The sequence below is a fragment of the Tachyglossus aculeatus genome, chromosome 21 (genome assembly GCF_015852505.1).
Source record: "Tachyglossus aculeatus isolate mTacAcu1 chromosome 21, mTacAcu1.pri, whole genome shotgun sequence".
Lineage (NCBI taxonomy): Eukaryota > Metazoa > Chordata > Mammalia > Monotremata > Tachyglossidae > Tachyglossus > Tachyglossus aculeatus.
The window spans coordinates 27,095,986-27,109,268 of record NC_052086.1 but is presented as its reverse complement, the minus strand read 5'-3'; the positions used below and the strand labels follow the sequence as shown (position 1 = coordinate 27,109,268).

Here is a 13,283-nt window from a genome sequence, read left to right as displayed (position 1 = left end):
CCAAGAGCACAAAAATTCCAGTGCAGAGAAAACATTGCTCCATCAGTGGGACTTTCCATTCCAGTGGAATGGAGTGGAACGGAAAGCACAGGCAGGTAGCCCGAGGAGCCCGTCTTCCCTGCCGAAGGGGCAGTTGGAACTGCAGTGGCCCCAGCCTGACTGCAGCTGGAAAAGGAGACTCCCTATTCCATCTCCACACAGTGCTGTTGCCCCTGTCCACCTTCAGAAATGAGCTAAGCGAGTTAGCGGAAGATAGTCCATCGCTGCTGCGTCTGGCGGGAAACGAGGATGAGGATGGAATTCAGGAATCAATCTATGGCATTTATTGATGCTCCACCTTATGCATTAAATATTCGGAGCCAGTCTGGCACCTCTAGGGGTGTAAAGCACTTGAGAGGAGGAAATGTGACGGCAGGTTGAATCCAGATGGAGGCAGATTCAGGTTACACTTACCAAGGCCACCCTGTTGTCCTCACAAATGAGCATGCTCTCAAGGGAGGCTCTCATGGCCCATGATAGTTCAGAGATTCGTGATGCTCTGTTGTCTTCTTTCTGAGGGGCTCCCTAGGTTATGTCTTGTCCAGGGTGGAACCTGGGCCGGGGGCGGGGGGGTCTTCCCCCTTCTTTTGGATTAGGAGACTTTTTCCCCAGAAGGGACTTGGTCCAAGCTTGGGGCCACCGAAGGGGGAGCTTGGGTAGAGCCCAGGTCTGTCAACTGCTGATCTGATACTTTCTGTGAGTCTCAGTATCTGTGCTAGAACATCAGTAGTCCCAAGTCAGGGATATCCATGGCTCTGATATTTTGTGGCTTAACCAAGCTGGAGAAGAGCTTATCAATTCCTGCCTCCTCCTCTTCCTCCCCCTCCCTGCCTCTGGCCTAGTTGGCCCTGGGAATTCTCTTGGTGAAAGTGATTTCCACCTCCAGTGGTGTCTTTGTCTTTGCGATAGGGACAAGGTTGTTTGGTCCTGAATCCGTGCACTTCTCCAGAGAGCCCGGAACCAAATTCCTGGTTTCTTCTTCCGACCTCTCTTTGGCATCCGGAAGGGGCTGGGCCAATTAGCTCCATTCTGCAGAGGGTGAAAATTGAGGCCCAGACACCCAGTGAAGGTGGATCAGAGCAGCGAACAGAACCCAGAGGTCTTGTCTTGAGTGGCTTTCCCACTCCTCACCGTCCCACCATCCGAACCAGATGCCCCGGCTCTTGGAGGGCCTCTTCTCCTGTTCTTTCTCGGGAGAAGAAGCTTTGACCCAGTACCTTGATGAGGTGGCTACTTGGGTTCCCAGCGCTCATCGGGGTAGGTGGGATCGGGCCTCTGCTTGCCACAGACCCTTGCCTTCCTGAGGCTCACATAGTCCCAAGTGAAAGAGGGCAGCCCCGCCAGCCCCTTTGTGCCATACACCTCCCTCCCTTCACTCGAATTTTCAGGACCCCCCCCAGCCTGCCCCCAAGTTCACCCAGTGCTAAAGAGAGCTGGCAAGGCTGGGCACAGGTTGGATGGAGGGCTTCTCATTGGCGCCGATTTGGGGATTTCCAGGCTGGGGCGAGCTATTGGCCCATTTTCCCTCTGCCCTTTCTTACCCGCTTGTCCCACTTCCCGTGTGAAAGCGAAGGATGAGGAAAGGAGCCCTGAGTTCCTTTTAGAGGGTGGGGTGAGTATCTTAACCACAAAACCAAGATGGGAATACTGCAGGGGGAACATTTTGTTCATCTGTGAGTCTTTCCCATCAGCTCTTGAAAGGAAAGAGGAAAATATCCTACGAGGGCAAAGAATAAATAGGAACAGATCTCGGTCCTTTAGCAGGCAGTGGAACAGAAGAGCCTTGTGCTCTTAGCCCCTTGCCCTCCCCTGCCTTTCTGCCTTTCGGTCCCCCGGAGGCCTCCTCGGGATAATGAAATCCATTTGTACACAGAGCTGGCAGGGCCTGCTCACCGTGGCTCTGGAGCTCCAGAAACAGCCCTAGCCAGTGGGAGGGGTTTGGACGACATGGGGTCTGGCCATTCTAAGGCTGTCTTCCCTCCAGTCCTGGGTCCCCCAGAACTGGGCTGCTTTGTCCAATCAGCTTCCCTCTCTGCTCGGAAGTAGCTTCATTTTCATGCTGGGAAAGTGTCTGGGTCCATCCCCCCTTGGCCTCATCCTCTGGCCACCCTGCCCTCAGCACAGCCTGTGGGGCTCACCCTTCCTCTGCCCTCTCCTGCTCTTCAGATGCTGATTCCTACAGCCAACAGAGGTAGTGGCGGCACAGAATTTCTGGGAAGAGGATCAAGAATGCCCTCTCTTGGAACACACACACACCCACGCACACACATTCCCTCTCTCTCTCTCCCCCTCCCTCCTTCTACCCCCATGCCCTCCTCCCCCAACACACACACTTTTAAAAAGTCCCTGAAATCTGCAGGCATCTGCTTGCCTGCTGAGAATTCCCCAGGCTTGTAGTACAGTGTTCGTCATTTATCTACCCTTGGTGATGATGTTGTTGATGAGGATGATGAAGATGTTGCCATAACAACTTTGCCGAAGGCCTTCTGTGCATTGTACCAGGAGAGGCGGACTGGATGTTCACTGGCGGCCACCCTGCTGCCAATCCTGGGTAGGATGTGCGAGCTCAAGCCTCTAAGTCCCCTGGGACGTGTTGGCTCGTGGAGCCTGGCCACCATGGGCTCTCAATGGTCTCACTGAGAAATACAAATGTCTCTGAGATTGTGAATGTGCCAGACATCCTTTAACCAATCTGTTCACCTTGCTCGAGACCAGAGCCACAGAATCCATGGCCATTCCCTCCCACTGACCACCTACAAGACTGTTTTGTTTTGTTTTAAATAGTATTAGTTAAGCAATTCCTATGTGCCAGCACTGTACTAAGCTCTGGGGTAGCTATAAACTAATCAGATTGTACTCAGTCCATGTCCCACGTGGGGCTCACAGTCTTAATCCACATTTTTCAGATGAGGTAACTGAGAACAGTGAAGTTAAGTGACCTGCCCAAGGCCATGCAGCGGATAAATTGTGGAGCCGGGATTAGAACCTGGGCGCTTCTGACACCTACGCCCATGCTTTATCCACTAGGCTACACTGCTCTGTAATGTTCATTCATTCATTCAATTGTATTTATTAAGCGCTTACTGTGTGCAGAGCACTGTACTAAGCGCTTGGGAAGTACAAGTTGGCAACATATAGAGACGGTCCCTACCCAACAGTGGGCTCCCTCCTACCAAGACAGGGAGTTCCATGTGGAACAGGAGCTGTGCCTGACCTACTTATCTTGTATCTACCCCATTGCTTAGTACAGTGCTTGACTAATAGTAAACACTTAGCAAATTCTGTTATTATCATCATCATCATCAACATCAGTATTATGTCGGCACCAAGCTGTCCTTGAGAAGAGTCAGAGTCAGAGGTCATGGGTTCAAATCCCGGCTCCACCAATTGTCAGCTGTGTGACTTTGGGCAAGTCACTTAACTTCTCTGTGCCTCAGTTCCCTCATCTGTAAAATGGGGATTAAGACTGTGAGCCCCCCGTGGGACAGCCTGATCACCTTGTAACCTCCCCAGTGCTTAGAACAGTGCTTTGCACATAGTAAGCACTTAATAAATGCCATTATAAAAGAGCACCTGGATGACTGGAGGGCTTATGGCAGGGACCCAGGCATACACCCCCTATCCCCAACTTCAGCTATCTCTTCTCTTTCAGAGTGGCCATCTGAAAGCTTGTCATCCTTGAAAATCCTTTTCCCTTCTCTGTTTCACTCCGCCTGCCTCGATCACTCGTTTGCCTCTGCCTCCTCTCCTTAGGGATTTCCCAGAAGGCTGCCGTGGGCTAGACCCTCCCAGTCCCGATCGATCATTTCTCTGAGCAGCAAGGACCATGTTAACAAGTCCCCTGTACTTGGCAAGCTCTCATTTCCAGTTTGGCCACCAAATTCTTGGGCTTAATTTTTCAAAACAGTAATGAGAGCCATTCTTGGAAAGGTTTTCCGTGTTGTGAAGTGCCGGTGCCTGGTTTCAGAATCCTCCTGGACACTGTTCCCAGGGGGATTGGGCTTCTTGGAAGGATATTGGATTGAATTTTGGGAAACTCAGTTTTCTTCTTTCCTTTCTTTCATTTCTTTTTCCAGTGGTATTTGGTAAGCTCTTACTGTGTGTCAAGCACTGTTCTAAGTGCTGGGGTAGACACAAGTTAATCAGGTCAGACACAATCTCTGACCCACAAGGGGCTCACAGTCCAATAATAATAATAATAATAATGGCATTTATTAAGCGCTTACTATGTGCAAAGCACTGTTCTAAGCACTGGGGAGGTTACAGGGTAATCAGGTTGTCCCACGGGGGGCTCACAGTCTTCATCCCCATTTTACAGATGAGGGAACTGAGGCACAGAGAAGTTAAGTAACTTGCCCAAAGTCACACAGCCGACAATTGGCAGAGTTGGGATTTGAACCCATGACCTCTGACTCCAAAGCCCGGGCTCTTTCCACTGAGCCACACTGCTTCTCAGTAAGAAGCAAGGAGGAGTGAGTAAGAAGGAGGAGTCCACGTAAGAAGGAGAAGAGGTATTGAATCCCCACTTCCCTCCCAAATACTGTCCTCTCCCGAACTTTCTTGTCACTGTAGACTGCCCAACCATCCTTCTCGCCTCCCGTCATGGTGTCATGCTTGACTCCGCTTTTCCGCTTTCTCATTCACCCTGCTTATTCAGTCCATCACCAAATCCTGCCGGTCTCTCCTTCAGAACATCGCCAAGGTCCACCCTTTCCTCTCCATCCAACTGCTACCACATTAGTACAGTCACTCATCCTGTGCCGACTCAATTACTGCATCATCCTCCTTTCTGACTTGCCAACCGCCTGCCTCTCCCCACTTCAGGCCACACTTAACTCTGCGACCCGGATTATCTTTCTATAGAAGTGTTCAGGGCATGTCACCCAACTCCTCAAAAATCTCCGGTGGTTGCCTATCAACCCCCGTATCAAACAAAAACTCCTCACGATTGGCTTCAAAGCTCTCCGTCACCTTGCCCCCTCTTACCTCACCTCCTTTCTCTCCTTCTGCATCCCAGCCCACACACTCCACTCCTCCGGTGTTAACCGTGTCACTGTGCCTCGATCTCGCTTGTCCCGCTGTTGACCCATAGCCCACATCTTCCCTTTGGCCTGGAACGCCCTCCCTCCTCGATTCACCCAACAATCACTCTTCCTCCCTTCAAATCCCTACTGAAGGCTCACCTCCTCCAAGAGGCCTTCCCAGACTAAGCACCCCCGCCTTTCCTCTGCTCCCCCTCCCTTTCGCATCACCTCGACTCGCTCCCTTTGCTCTCCCCCCGCCCCAAAGCACTTATGTATATATGTATATATCTATAATTCTATTTATTAATATTGATACCCTTTTACTTGTTTTGATGTCTGCCTTCCCCCTTCTAGACTGTAAGCCCAATGTGGGCAGGGATTGTCTCTTGCTGAATTGTACCTTCTGAGCACTTAGTACAGTGCTCTGCATGCAGTAATCGCTCAATAAATATGATTAAATGAATGAATGAAAGAAGAAACTAAGGTATGGAGAGGTTAAGTGACTTACCTAAGGTCACATAGCAGGTAAGTGGTGAAGCCTGGATTTGAACCCAAGTCTTCTGGCTCTCATTCATTCAGTCGTATTTATTGAGTGCTTACTGTGTGCAGAGCACTGTACTAAGTGCTTGGGAGGTACAAGTCAAAAACATGTAAAAAAACAAAGACAGACTACAAAACAAAACATGTAGACAGGTGTCAAAATTGTCAGAACAAATAGAATTAAAGCTATGTGCACATCATTAACAAAATAAAAAGAATAATAAATATGTGCAAGTAAAATAAATAGAATAATAATTCTATACCAATATATACATGTGCTGTGGGGAGGGGAAGGAGGAAGGGCGGGGGGATGGGGAGGAGGAGAGGAAAAAGGGGGCTCAGTCTGGGAAGGCCTCCTGAAGGAGGTGAGCTCTCAGTAGGGCTTTGAAGGGAGAAAGAGAGCTAGCTTGGCAGATATGCGGAGGGAGGACATTCCAGGTCAGGGGGAGGACTTGGGCCAGGGGTTGACAGTGGGACAGGTGAGAACGAGGCACAGTGAGGAGGTTAGCGGCAGAGGAACGGAGGGTGCGGGTTGGGTTGTAGAAGGAGAGAAGGGAGGTGAGGTAGGAGGGGGCGAGGTGATGGACAGTCTTGAAGCTGAGAGTGAGGAGCTTTTGCTTGATTCGTAGGTTGACAGGCAGCCACTGGAGATTTTTGAGGAAGGGAGTAACATTCATTCATTCATTCAATCGTATTTATTGAGCGCTTCCTGTGTGCAAAGCACTGGACTAAGCGCTTGGGAAGTACAAGTGCCCAGAGTGTTTCTGCCCAAAGATTATCTGGGCAGCAGAGTGAAGTATAGACTGAAGTGGGAAGAGACAGGAGGATGGGAGATCAGAGAGGAGACTGATGCAGTAATCCATTCAGTATAGGTTGAGAGATTGAACCAGCAAGGTAGCGGTTTGGATGGAGAGGAAAGGGCAGATCTTGGCAATGTTGCGGAGGTGAGACCGGCAGGTTTTGGTGATGGATTGGATGTGTGGGGTGAGCAAGAGAGTGGAGTCGGGGGTGATACCAAGGTTGCGGGCTTGTGAGATGGGAAGGATGGTAGTGCCGTCTACAGTGACGGGAAAGTCAGAGAGAGGGCAGGGTTTGGGAGGGAAGATAAGGAGTTCAGTCTTGGACATATTGACTTTTAGATGGTGGGCAGACATCCAGATGGAGATGTCCCGAAGGCAGGAGGAGATACGAGCTGGAGGGAGGGAGAGAGAGCAGGGGCAGAGACTTAGATTTGGATGTCATCAGCGTAGAGGTGATAGTTAAAGCTGTGGGAGCAAATGAGTTCACCCAGGGAGTGAGTGTAGATACAGAACAGAAGGGGACCAAGAACTGACCCTTGAGGAATCCCTACAGTAAGGGGATGGGAGGGGGAGGGGGAGCCCACAAAGGAGACTGAGAATGAAGAGCCGGAGAGATAAGAGGAGAGCCGGGAGAGAACGGAGTCTGTGAAGACAAGGTTAGATAGCGTGTTGAGGAGAGCGGGGTGATCCACAGTGTCGAAGGCAGCTGACAGGTCGAGGAGGATTAGGATGGAGTAGGAGCCGTTGGATTTGGCAAGAAGGAGGTCATTGGTGACCTTTGAGAGGGCAGTTTCGGTGGAGTGTAGGGGATGAAAGTCAGATTGGAAGGGGTCAAGGAGAGAGTTGGTGTTGAGGAATTCGAGGCAGCGAATGTAGATGACTCGTTCTAGGAGTTTGGAAAGAAAGGGTAGGAGGGAGATAGGGCGATAACTAGAAGGGGAGGTGGGGTCAAGAGAGAGGTTTTTTTTTTTGGATGGGGGAGTTGTGGGCATGTTTGAAGGCAAAGGGGAAGGAACCAGTGGAAAGTGAGCAGTTGAAGTTGGAAGTTAAGGTGGAGAGGAGGGAAGGGGCGAGAGTTTTCATAAGATGAGAGGGAATGAGGTCCGAAGCACAGGTGAATGGGGTGGCACTTGAGAGGAGGGAGGAGATCTCATCTGAAGATACTGCTGGGAAGGATGGGAGAGTAGCGAAGAGGCTTGAGAGCTGGGGGGATGGAGAAGGCATCCCAGGTCCATGCTTTATCCACTAGGCCATGTGGTTTCATTCTTTTTTACATCGCCAGGGCCTCTGGGAGATAGAAGTGGTGGGGGAGTCTGTGTCTTTATAAGGAGAGTGATTGTGTTGTAGGAACACCTTTAATTAGTGGTCACTTTCCACTTTGGCAACCTATTGCCAGTCCTCTGTCCACTTCCCCTCCCCTTCTGCCTTGCCCCAAGAATGGGTTAGGTGGGTTCCCCAAGAACTGATTAGATGAATTAGGTGCAGATGCTCTCTCTCTCCCAGAAAACAGCTCAACAGTCTCAGAAGGGAAGACTTTCCCCTGGGTCTGATGTAGTCATTCAATCCATTAATCAATTAACCAATAGTCTATATTGAGAGTTTATTGTATGCAGAGTACTTGGAACAGTTTCAAAGAAGTAGGGGCAGAGGGGTCCTTGCCTCAAGGACTTTTTGGTCTAAAGGGGAAGACAGACATTAGGTTGTAAGATCCTTAAGGGCCAGGATCATGTTTATTACTTTCCCATAAGTTTTGGGACAATTGTCTGCACAGAGTAAGTGCTTGATGAATGCTGTTGAATGACTGACAATTGATTAGAGGGGGAAATAAGAGAGTATGAAGAAAAGGCCAAAAATGTATGAGGTGCTTAGGGATTATGGAGTACAGTGTGTAGTACTAAAGTACAGGATGCGAGTAGGGTGGGGGATGAGAGATTAATCAGGGAAGGCTTTTCCTGGAGGAGATATGAAAGTATCTTTCCTACTCGCGTTCCTCTCCCAGGGTAGCCAGTTAGCTCATGGCTGGGGTGTCAGTGGCGGGGAAGGACTCCGCGGTCAGTTCTTGGTTCTTATCTCTGACCTGAGTCTCTCGATGATTCACCGGAAATGAATTGCAGCTCAACTTCCGCTTCTGCGTCAGCCCGAACCGGGCCGTGGAGCGAGGGGGAGGGGGTCTCCTGAACCCGGTGTCCCTGGAGTGTTTTTTGCCTTTCTCTTTCCGCTTTTGAACCACACATTCACTGTTTACTCTTCTTTTTCACCTGCAACAGCAACAGCTGGAAGAAGAAGCTGCTAAGCCCCCAGAGCCCGAGAAGCCGGTGTCCCCACCACCGATCGAGTCCAAGCATCGGAGCTTGGTGCAGATCATCTATGACGAGAACCGGGTGAGCACTAAGGGACTTGCTGGAATCCCCATTCCCCCGCCCCCGCCGCCAACTCTAGGTGAAATATGACTAGTGGCTGGTGTTTCCTCTTCCTCCTCTTCCACCTCCTCTTCTTTTTCTTCCTCCCTGTGCCGATTAGAGAGCAGGCTTGCTGGGAAAAGCAGGCAGGCAAAATCTCAGCAGGCCAGAAGTTAGGCACTCAGCACCTTTTTGCCCCCTTGGTGAGGATGGTTAGATCCAGGGGTGGAAATGGAACAGGTCCGGTAACCATGGCTCCCTCCAGAATTCACTGCAAATAGAGCCTGAAGAGTTCTCATGCCCACATCCTCATTTCTTTTCCATGTTCAGTAGTAGTAGTAATAATATTAAATGCTTACTATGGGCAAAACACTCTACTAAGCACTGGAAAAAATACATGGTCCCCTAAAACATGCGTATTTGTAGAATAAACAGGGACAGGGGTTAGCGACTGGCACGTTGTAGAAAAATATGAGGTAAGGCTGGTCATAAACTCAAAAGGGGCATAAGGATTTCAGGCTCCTCACAGAAAGCAGTGCCTCAGCCAAGGCAGTGACCTTCTCAATGTTCTCAAAGTTGAAAGCCTCAGGCGGCTGCCACTGTTTAAGCCCTTCCTGGGCTGGACTCGGGTGTTTGGGATTCTCGAAGGATCCTCCCATTGAAGTGCAGTCCGGTTTGGAGGTTTTGTGGTGGACCATTCTCTAAGCCCGATTTTTGATCGATCCTGGCGCCTTGGAAGTGAGGCTTGGGGGGAGCAGGCAGCTTCAGGTGGCCACTGGGGCTAGCGTGGTGAGAAGCAGATGGGAGAAAATGGACCATTTTTGGAAAATGTTTGAGCCGGATAGGAAGCACGTCAATCAGTCCTGTGTATTTCCTCCCTCCTTGACCGCCTCTGCCGTGCTTCTCTGCCAGTATTTTTGGCAGGGGGACACATGGGTTGCAGGGCTGGGGGTCCCACGCTGGGGGGGGCCTTCCTGCCTTTGGTCGGGAGCTTGGGCTGAACTGTGCTCTTCAGGGTGTCCATGGTTTGAGGGACCTGCCCATTCACCCCACTTCTGGTTGGTGTTTTGGGAGCCAGCAGTTATGCTGGAGTCATCTTAGAGAATCCCTCTGGGAGTGACAAAGTGTATTCAACGAGTGTCCCTCCCTGCCTATCTCCTATGAATACACAAATATCCAGAGTGACAGCTTCCTCTTCAAAAGCCACAGTGGGATGCCAGATTAGCCCTGAATGGAGACAGCAGATGAGAGTGAGTGGCTCTTGAACAGAGCTAAGCTGTGAATCAATCAGGCTGTATTTATTGAGCTCATACTATGTGCCGAGTACTGCACTAATGGTTTGGGAGAGTACAACAGAATTAGCTGATGCGTTTCCTTCCCATAACAAGACATGTGGTGGTGGCAGGGAAGGGGAGAAGGGGGTTTCATAACACTCACCTTATTGGGGAGGAGCATCAGGCTCTGCCTTACTGGATGGAGACCCTTGTTGGCAAGACCAGGGTGGGGCCAGTTCTGTCATTTAGTAGTAATCATAATAATAATAATAGTACTTGTTAAGCACTCACTGTGGGCCAAGCACTGTTCTAAGCACCGAGGTAGATACAAATTAATCAGGCTGGACACAGTCCCTGTCCCACATGAGGCGTACACTCTTAATCCCCATTTGACAGATGAGGTAACTGAGGCCCAGAGAAGTTAAGTGATTTGCCCATTGTCACACCGCAGACATGTGGCAGAGGTGGGATTAGAACCCAGGTCCTTCTGATCCAAGCCCAGGCTCTATCCACTGTGTTCTCCCCACTGTCCTCCCCCGGTCACCTCCAAGCCAGTGTTTCTTCTGCCTGGGTCACCTCGCCCAGGACTCTGAACCTTGATATCAAGAAGGCAGAGGGACCAGAGGGAGCTCAGGAGAGCACCCGGTGAAAGGAAGTGGAATGGGTGGGTATCCTGAGATATAGAAGCTCATTCCTGGTTTGAGGAAAAAGCTTCCACCTGAGCAGCTGAGGTGATTGCCCTGGTCCCTCTGAAGGGGTGAGGGCACCCCTTAGTTGTCCCAGTGTTCCCTGCAAACACAGGATGGCCTCTGGGCGCCTGCAGCTGGCCTTAGAGCTGGTACAGTGGCAGCTCTGCCTTCCATCTCCTCCGGTTCACCTAGAGAACAGGGCTGCCAGGTCTCAGGATGGACAGTGTGCTATTATTCCCAGGAAAACTCCCGGAAGAGAAAGAGCATTGTTGCCTAGTGGATAGAGGATTTGGGTCAGAAGGATTTGGGTTCTAATCACTGCCCTGTCACATGTCTGCTTTGTGACCTTGAGCAAGTCACTTCACTTCTCTGGGCCTCAGTTACCTCATCTGTAAAATGGGGATTAAGACTTGTGAGCCCCCTTGGAACAGGGACTGTGTCCAACTTGATGAGCTTGTATCTATCCCAGTGCTTAGTACAGTGCGCGGCGCATAGTAAGCCCTTAACAAAAACCTTAAAAAAGAGGGTTTGAACTGCCTTAGGAAAGTTGTAGATTAGACCCCAGTTAAAGGCTAACATCTGTAAAATGGGGATTAAGACTGTGAGCCCTATGTGGGGCTGGGATTGTGTCCAACCTGATTATTTTGTATCTACCCCAGTACTTAGAGCAGTGCCTGGCACATAGTAAATGTTTAATAAATGTCACTATTATTACTGTTATAATAATAATAATAATTATTATTAATAATAATAGTAACACCAGGTGGGATGGACAGGGTGGGCTGTGAACTCTTCCCTGGAGAGGTCCCTGGTCTGCTGGGCTGCTGCTCTTAGCCCAGAAGCCCCCTGTGTTTTCAGACAGCCCTGGGATCATTAAGGGGTAACTTCACTCTTTAAGGTGACCACAGCTGCTACACCAAGCCTGGCTGTGGGTGCAGGGGCTGGGATCTGCAAGACTGATCTTGACACAGGTGTCAACTTGTACTTCCCAAGCGCTTAGTATAGTGCTCTGCACACAGTAAGTGCTCAATAAATAGGATTGATTGATTGATTGATTGAACTGGGGGTCCACCCACATGGGCTTGGATTACACTGCTGCGTCCCATGCCCATTCGCCTTCTTCCCCCGCCACTGGCCCCCAGGGCCTTCTCCCTTCCCACCAACCCCAGAGAAATCCACCGTGGCCAACTGCTTGCGGGCCACTGGCAGAGTTGGATGAACAGCTGGAAATCCTGCATGTCATGCTGGAACAAGAGGAAAATTAGCCCTTGTGCTAATTAATCTCTGCAAGTGACCTTGGGTCTCTCTGGAGGGCCCTGTGTAGATGGTGCTTATTCAGAAGGCGCATTTCTCCCCCTCTTCCTCCCTCTGTCCTCAACATCCCCCCACCCCCCCTCCCCCTTTCCCTCCTGGGCTGCATTAGTGTGTGAAGGAGACATCGGCTGTAACATCTTCTGTCATCCTTGCATGAAGCCCCCTTAACTGCCTGCTTTCTGCGCAAACCTGCTGGGGAATTTTGTTGCCGGGAATGTTTTTGTGTTAAGGAGTCTTTTCATCAGCAAAAGAAGAAGAGAAGCAGTGTGGCATATTGGATAGAGCATGGGCCTTGGAGGCCTAAGGTCATGAGTTCTAATCCCGGCTCTGCTACTTGTCAGCTGTGTGACCTTGGGCAAGTGACTTCACTTCTCTGGCCCTCAGTTCCCTCATCCGTAAAATGGGGATTGAGACTGTGAGCCCCATGTGGGACAGGGACAGTGTCCAACCCGATTTACTTGTATCTATCCCAGCGCTTAGTACAGTGCCTGGCACATAGTGCACTTAACAAATACCATCATCAGCATCATTATTCTTAACAGCGCCCTGGCCCAGTTGGCTCTCAGATTTCAGTGCTGCTCCCGGGATAGGTTTAATGTTTCCCAAACAGCCAGGCAGATCTTGAAGCTCACAGAAAACCATAACCTTAAGTGGCTGGAAGCAGGAGGTGAGGGGAATGAGGGTTGAATGTTCACCTGCAAAGTGACTCCCACCTGCCCCCATTCCATCCCCAATTTGTCCTCTATTGCATGGGCACTTACCTGCTCTTTTTCATCACCAGACTTCCAAGTGCTACCTCTGCACAATGGTATTTGTTAAGCGCTTACTGCATGCCAAGCCCTGTGCTAAGTGCTGGGGTACAGAACTCCTCATCTTCCTACCCATAACCTATCCTCCCCATAACCCATCACAGTAGAGAATGCTACCTTGCTCTCTGTCTCTCAAGCCCATAACCTTGGCATTATTCTCAGTTCATCTCTTTCATTCTACCCACGTATTAAATCTCACAAATCCTGTTAGTTCTACATTCACAACATTTCCTGTATCTGAACTGCTACTATGCTGTTCCAAGCACTTACCATATTCTGCCTTGACTGCTGCATCGGCCTCCTCGCGTACCTCTCTGCTTTCTGCCCCTCCTCACTCCAATCCATACTTCACTATGTTGCCCGGATCATTTTTCTAAAAAAAATTCAGTCCATGC

The 13,283-nt window shown here is 50.2% G+C and overlaps 1 protein-coding gene across 1 annotated transcript in view; it reads left to right on the top strand.

Moving 5' to 3' along the window:
- NCOR2 (nuclear receptor corepressor 2) overlaps positions 1-13,283 on the top strand; it is a 443,860-nt gene that overhangs the window by 227,674 nt on the left and 202,903 nt on the right. The window contains exon 6 of the mRNA XM_038762437.1: positions 8,671-8,784. Within this exon, the coding sequence (XP_038618365.1) occupies positions 8,671-8,784 (114 nt within the window). The remainder of the gene's footprint in view (positions 1-8,670; positions 8,785-13,283) is intronic.